The sequence below is a fragment of the Clinocottus analis genome, unplaced genomic scaffold, assembly GCF_023055335.1.
Source record: "Clinocottus analis isolate CAN_PGR_092001 unplaced genomic scaffold, fCliAna1.0.p SCAF_6, whole genome shotgun sequence".
Classification (NCBI taxonomy): domain Eukaryota; kingdom Metazoa; phylum Chordata; class Actinopteri; order Perciformes; family Cottidae; genus Clinocottus; species Clinocottus analis.
Window position 1 is genome coordinate 16750750 of NW_027176218.1, and position 7979 is coordinate 16758728.

Consider the following 7979-nt stretch of genomic DNA (forward strand, 5'->3'; position numbering starts at 1 on the left):
CAGCTTTCAGCATTGAGAGCCTCTTCCATGGCCCAGAACCCTGGCAGCTAAAATAAGAGCTTCAAGCAATGCTCGGGCTGAACTATTCTCTGCCTGCTTGGCATGGGGTCTCACTCCTCCACACTCATGCTCTTTATGTGTTTGTCTTGGACGCGGACATGGAAAGGCCCTCGGTCGGTGGGGACACAAGTGAATCTACACGGGGGAAGCGAAGAGATTAAAAGGAGAGGCAGACTCTCTCAGACGTACAAATGTCTTTTATTGCCCTCCAGGGCCCTTGGTCTTTTGACCATTCCAAACTAATAATTTCCTTCTGCCGGCTTTGAACAATGTTTTTTTTTCTTCTTGTATATAGTTTGAACGTTGGTCAGGAAAGGACGATTAGTGGTGAGGCGAATGGGGATGTGTTTATACAATGTAATGTGTAAAATGTCAGTGAAAGCCAAAAATGACACTGTGACATCAGATGGTAATGTTAAATCTGTATATTCACGGACTGCCGGGGGGAAATTAATCTCTAAAAGACACACTCGAGCAGGTTATGTGCTCATAGTTCACATCCTGGATTCCTATTCGAACCATATGTCTTGCATAATAATATAATAGACCATATCTAAAAGATTATTGTACGTTACTGGCATGTCATGATATTAGATATGCCCATTTGTTCATCTTTAACAGTCACAATTTCTCCAAAAAGTGTATGAAATGTATAACTAACTTATAATGCTATGACAATAATTACACTGGTAAAAAGTTACACTACACTTCACATGCAGTACTACCCTGAGGGAGGATGTCTGTGTTCAGTCAAGCATTCTAAATAAGAGAATCTTACGAAAATAAAAATGTAACTCTGCACTCGCGAAAAACAGATGGGACCGCGGCTGCGGTTTTAGCACAAATATCTGGCTGTTGTTGAAAATCTGTTCACTCAGTCATTAATATCCAACAATGTCACGCTTATAAGCAGTACTGTCGGTGCTCTGATTTATGCACGTCTGGGGCTAATAGACCATCTCGAAGAAAAAAAAACAAGATGTCGGAGTAAAAAGATCAGCGTTGAGTTGCTGATTTGAAATATGGTCGAGAGTTGTTTTCTTCGCAGATCCAAAAATTGTAAAAATCCTACCCCCATATCCACTCCTCCCCCTTATTGCTGTGCTCTTGCAGCCTTCCACTGACTGTACCTTGGTTTCAAAGCCAGGCAGTGGTTTACATACTTAGCCTCCATTGTTTGCCCTCTCAGAACCCGCAGTCAAACCGCCCCAGGAGGTCCCGCTGCCCCGTCGGTCACGGTGTGGCGGCGCTCCGCTTCTCCTCCGATAATGTGATAATGATATTATACAATTAGATTTTTTTTTTCTTTTCTTTTTTTTTTTGTGCTCTCTCCGAAGGTTGTGCCTTCGGAATATTATACCGGCAAACAAACATAAGGTTGTGGTTTGTTCGTGAAACCTACATTTATAATCTCAGGACAAATTCAGCAACTTGAGTCGGTTTCTGGATCGCCTTGGGAATGTAAAATGCTTTTTTGGGACCGGAGCTGGAAAAACAAAGAGCGGTGGCATGTCCGTCTGTATTTCTGAAGCGCGCAACATGATAACGTGCACGGTAACATCTTCAAGATCAATATTACACCAAAGAGATTGTGTTTTGGTCATGTCGGCATGACTCTGCTCACAGACTGAAATGTCTCAACGGCGATCTGAATGATTACCATGGAATTTTGTACGGACGTCTGTGGTTTCCAGTGGCTGAAACCTCCTGACTTTGGTGATTTCCAGCATGTTAGCATTGTCATTGTGAGCATGTTAGCATGCTGGTGGACTCATTTAGCCCTTAACACTGCTGCAGCTGAGTCTCTCAATGTGATTTTTATTCGTCCCATATCATAATAACTGCGCTCTCTTGCTTAGTGATACAGGCCCATCGATGAGGTGAGAACATCCAGATGCTTTTATTGGTAGTAATTGCTTTTAAATGTCAGTTTCTAGGCCCACCACTTGGCTCGCAGTTCTAGCTGAACTTAAATTATTTCTGTGAATATGATAGTTAGCGTTTTACAATTTAAAATGTTATATCTTACTAAAGAAAACATTACGAGAATAATAGCAAAAAAATCGTAGTCTAAAAAACAGTTTGACGATGTCCTTAAAACCAAACCGAAATACTATGCATTTACTTTGGCCACTGATCTGGTAATCCTAAAATAAAAGCTTTGCCTTTTATCTGAAACCATATGGATGATGATCCCTTAATGGACCTCGACAGCCAAAATGAAGCTGTGGTTCCAACGGCCTCGCTTCCTTTGATCATTACGACTTGAGGGGCTCCGTGCCCAGCCGTCGTTGACTCTGTCCTTGACTTCGTCAAAGTTAAATTGTTTGTAATGAGTCGATGGTTACCATCAGTGAAAAGCATGCAGCTGTGGACCATAAAGGTCATTTCTGACCATTAATAACCGGAAAGGCCTCGTGACAGAGGAGCCACAGGTTTGTGTACAACAGTAGGCAGAGCAGCTTATGAAAGAAGGTAAAAAGCATAATATAGGACGTCCTGTCTCGAATGCAGGTTGTATGTCCTCGGGAACAATATCTTTCTGCTTCTATGGTCTCATGCTGATAAGCCATCTGCCCCAGAAATCATATTTGTCGCAGTGTGGCATATGCGGTGTGTTTTGGTGCATGCGTGACGTCTCCTCTGCTGGCCAGGTTGTGATGGTAGTGTGATTACATGACTTTGTGTTTCCTCCCTGTTCATTCCTTCAGTGTCTCAGTATTTAGCCAGCACGTCAAACCACAGACTCCCCCACCAGCTGTAAACAGAAATGTACAGTGAATATTCCCGATCTGACTTGGTTTGTTGATGGGTTTTATTTGAAGTTCCCAGTACGCCAAATGTCCCCACATCAAGGTTCAATTAAAGCAGAAAGTGCTTGCTGTGCACCGCTCAGCACAGATGTTATCAAGTGAGAGATGCGATCGAAGGAGAACATGTGATTGGATTGACTTTTCTTGGCTTTTCCCTCGTGCTCTTCCCTCCTGTTGTTTTCTCAGTGACCCCTGAGTGCCAGTAAACATGCAGGGTTCGAGGCCTCCTCCGAAGCCAGGAGCAATAAAGATGAGTAATGATTGCCTCTCTCTGTTTTCCCTTTGCAGACAAGCCAGCCTAAACGAGGCAGCCGAGAAGTATTACGGACAAGCAGCGAGCCTGAGACCCAATGTGAGTAAAACCACGAGCTAATCGAGCCTATTACTATTTACCCCTGATGGACACTGAGCAATCACAGCCTGGGTGGCTTTCCAATATTATTACTGCCCGGTTCTGCCTTGTCACAACGGCCTTCATTGTCAGCTGGTCTCAGAAGAGTGGGAGGGGTCACGTTCCTACTAAGCTCAGAGGTTTGTTTGTGTAGCATCCATCATCAGCTTCAAACGGCACGCCAGGATAAGTAGATCGAAAAGACTCTGACATGTTGGAAATGAATGGGGTCCAGTCTTTGAGAGCTTGTTGCAGGAGGAGGGCCGCAGAGGGCGCACAATATGTTTGCCATGTGGTCAGTCTGTTTGTTCCTGTGTCATGATTAGAATAAATCAGTTTAGGATTAATGATCTGGACAATGTTATATGGAAAATACAGTTTAGTTCTGAAGGCTTTCAAACCACAGTATAATATATACAAAGAAAAAGACAAACAAGAAGTTGAGTATAACAAAGGGATAAAATGTAAGATTTCCACTGCAACCATGAAATTGAGCTGCTATCACGTCTCCGTTGTTCTCAGTGTCAATGGAGCCTTCATCTTTTGCCAAAGAGTTGTATATTTTTAACATCAAATTAAACCCAGATGTTAGTTTAAAAAAAACAACCCATCATACGTGAATGATGTAAGACAACCATGAGTTTAAGGTGAATTGTTGGAGTGTTTCCACAGATTACCTTTTAATAAGCAGCACAACCCCCTCTTTGTGCTGCGGGGCGCTCTCACGTCACTGCTCACTTGTTTTCTCCGCTTATGAAAGTTCGTAGAAACTTTGGACTTGGTTTGGAAATCTTCAAGGATATCTTCTGAGGATATCTTCTTTAAAACTAGGACATGACCTTTATAAACAGTGGCGTTATTGTTAGGAAACAGGGTTGGCCTTTAAAGAGAGCACTGTGGTGCTGCCATCTGATGGACATGCTCGTCTGTAAAAACGTACTGAGGATGTTTGTGTTCCTTACGGTTCTATTCGTGGGCCAGATCCGTGGTATCTTCTCATGACTGTTTCTTGGCATCTGTAATTGTACAAATGACCACATCCACACGCAGAGGCACTTTTTTTTGCCCCTTCTTGGTCCTTTTTGCTTGGATGCCTTTTGTCATTGGTATTGCTTGCAGCTGAATTTAGCATCTTCAACTATCTTCTCTACCATTATCCTTTGTTCTTTCCGATGCAACTTGACTTAAGCCATGTACCCTGTCAATCTTCATTTGTCGGGTCTTGCTTTACTGCGGCTTGACTTTTCACTCTCCACAAGCGCTGGTGTTTTATATTAGGCACATATTTTTGCTTGCTCTGAGTGAGAGGACAATTCCCTCCGTTCGAAAGATTTACTCCCTAAGTCCGATAATTCCTTCTATCCAGATGAGCTAAATCCCAGCGGATGCTTGGTTTGCTCTGGCCGATCTCTGCACCCTTTGACATGTAGATATTCTAACCCAAATGTCGATCTTAAGTCATTATGATCAGGTCCCCAACCTCGCCTCACCTTTTACTCTCACAGCCTTCAAAGCATATGTTTCTTTATGGCCGGGGATAAAAAATGCTCCACATCTGGCCGTGCCTCTGCTGCTACATGCCAGTTTTGGGAAGGGCAGGCAGGCAGAGAGGTTGCAGAGCAGCAGGAAATGAGGAAAAACTGAAAGCTTTTGACAAGGGAACTTTTTGCAGAGAGTTGCAAGTGTTGCAAGGGTGCGGAAGAATGCTGGAGTAAGGTTATGAATCACAAAAGTCTTCGCTAAATAAAGCAGGGGGAGAACAGCTTGGGTGAGAAATAGCAGGAGCCTACAGGGGAGTGTTGAAGGAAACTAAACTCAGGAGTTGATAAATCCTGCATGGGCGCCGAGGAAAAGCTCTTTTGAGTTGCACTGAGAGGAAAACAAGGAGTCAGTTAACTTCCTATCCAGGATCAGAGGCCTTACTCTTTTCTTGACAAACATTATTTTTCTTAAAAGCTTGCTCCCCATTGACCTTTCAGACAAACTGTGTCATCCATAAGGTAAATCTCTCAATTTATTGTATCAATTAGTTGGGGGCAGTAAACCAGCCAGCTGACATGATAAATAACAGGAAATGGCGCAGAGTTCTTTGTCGCTGGACTGGACATATTTTTAAACTGCGCAGGCAGAGACAAGCGATAAAAAGTGCAGCGGCAAACGCAAGATTGCAGGGTTTAATTTTAAAACGGACGTAACGGAGAGAAACGCCTTATGTCTGTTCTCTCCTCTCGATGGACCAACGAAGCTCATCCGTCACACTTTTAATCAACCTGTAATTGCACATTTGTCTGAGTGAGTTAACCGACCCAAAATTAGTCAGTGGCGGCAGATTTAGTTCACGTTAATTCGCTGAAATTATGGTCAAGACACTGAGTAGAGCGTACCATTAAAGAGTTTTGGGATGTTTCATGCAAGTTCAGAGACAGCCAAAAGTGAATCCTTCCTTCCCAACAGTAACTTGAGCAATATTTGATCAAGTCCAGAATGATAAAATGTCCCCGATCTTAAAGTGATCTTTCACATTTATGATGAACAAGCGCACTAGTGTTTTCTTTAAGGTCGGCTCCAAGCCACTCAAGCTTGTGTTCACATGTTTGGCAGCAGCAAAATACCTCTGGATGAGTGCATTTTACAACTTTAAGGAGCTAATGATCAATGAGAGCTACTTAAGTGTTCGTACTGGGAAGTTGATTCAGACCAAATTTCAAAAACAGCCGAGGACTTTCCGACATCTCTTTCCCAATGTAAGTCTTTAAGGAAAAGTATTTTCGGGCCCCATGGCAAAAGTGCCTGACCTAGAAGTTATAATTCCACGGTTTGGCCACCTCAAAAATGTGCTTCAAAGAGCGTTTGTCTTCCTGGGGGCTTAGGCTGAATAACGTCCTCAACTCCTCAACATTTATTTGTTTTACCCAAATGCAGACATTTCTCCCTAAAAAGACCAGCATTATATATAATAACTACCTAACTAGCATAATGTAGTATCTAAATATTCAATCACGATCCATAATGAGTTCATCATAATTTCCCCCGACTTCAAAAACCAAACCTTCGCCCCTGACGAGAATAAGTGCAATTCATCTAATGGTGCATCCTCACCAACGCCACGAAATGTCATTGCCCCAGAGTTCCACTTTACACTTGTCACATATGTTTTGGATATATTAGCGTGTATTCCCTTAACTGTCACCTCCAACTATGTCCATATATATAAACAGTTAAATATTTTGTCTGGCATCATTCTGAGTTGTAAAAATCCCTGAACTTGCAAATTGATCCCTCAGCGTTATTTTGTGGTTTGACCTTCAAATGGTGGGTCAAACAGAAGGTAATTTATTGCACAAACAGCCCTAAACTTACCTCAACCATTAAAGTCAAGAACTCTGGCTCCTCCCGTGAACAATAACTGAAACACGGAGAGAAGCTTTTTGTTTTGCTAGGGGATTAACGTAATTGCACAATAGACATCACATTTAGTGAACTGAATATCTATGGCGGCCTTTACTTGACATGTTTATATGTGTGGTGTAGAAAACTGGACAACAGGATTATTCTCTTTGATTTATTCATCAATTGAATTCTCCCCATGCGCAAAGCAGGACTTTTGGACATATTGTTCCTATTAAACGTCTCATGCATGGAGCATCACTCATCCGAGCTTTACCCTGGAAAAACAGAGATGATTTTAGAGTTTTGTGAGACGAGTGGAACGGTCTTGAACGGTGAGGACGAATGGTCGGTTTAAATGGTTGTCTGTGGCTTTTGGAGTCTGATAGAAGTGTATTAATCATATTTTTAATTTCAAAGTTACATAAAGAAGATTTTTTTTTTATATGTTGTTGTATCTGTCTGTATGTTTGCCATCCAGCAGCTTTGGTCACAAATATTGGATGGATTGCCATGTAATTTTGGAGGATGAAGTGGATTAGCCATGGTGATTCCTGGAGCATCACTTGGTCAAAAATGTCACCGACTGTCTGAAACATCTCACATCTAATGGATGAACTGGCACAATATTTGGAACAGACGTTCATGGTTCCAAGAGAATAAATCCTAATAACTTTAGTGATGCCTTGTCTTGTTCTTTGGCGTCACCATGAGATTGACATTTGTGTTTTAGAGTTAAAAGCCTTGACAACTATTGAATGGATTGCCATGACATCTAATACACATATTTATGTTCTCCAAGCCAGAATTTGTATTTGTTGAACATTTTGTTGGGCTTATTAGCAAATGTAGCATTCAAAAACACTGAACTAAGACGGTAAATATTGTCAAAATTACCGGCTAATCGTAAGCATGTCACCAATGTGGGTAAAGACTTCCTGTTTGTCTGCTGCTGTTGTAGTGAATGGTTCGCAGTGCCTCACATTTCTTATAACGTTTATAGAAAAAGACTTTTCTCTCGTGCAAGAACGTTGCCCCAGGAATTACGCTTGATTATTGACTAAGCCATGAGAAAGAGATTAAGGCTCAGACTTGTGGTAGAACACTCAGTAGGTCGAGATGCCATTCCATGTGACAATGATGTCTGGGGTGACAATTAGACGAAAAACTCACAAACGCTGCAATAATAGCAGCCATTTGAGCTCTGACTGTTTTATTTGAACATTCCTTGTTTTCTATGGCAATTACAGAAATTACCATCGTCTCAAGCAGTAAAACAGTAGCTCTGCGACAAGATTAGACATCTTTTCCACACTTCTCACTAAAAT

The 7979-nt window shown here is 41.9% G+C and overlaps 1 protein-coding gene across 1 annotated transcript in view; it reads left to right on the forward strand.

Moving 5' to 3' along the window:
* Positions 1-7979, forward strand: part of tmtc2b (transmembrane O-mannosyltransferase targeting cadherins 2b) — an 86130-nt gene that overhangs the window by 75189 nt on the left and 2962 nt on the right. The window contains exon 11 of the mRNA XM_068603804.1: positions 3162-3225. Coding sequence (XP_068459905.1) covers positions 3162-3225 — 64 coding nt within the window. The remainder of the gene's footprint in view (positions 1-3161; positions 3226-7979) is intronic.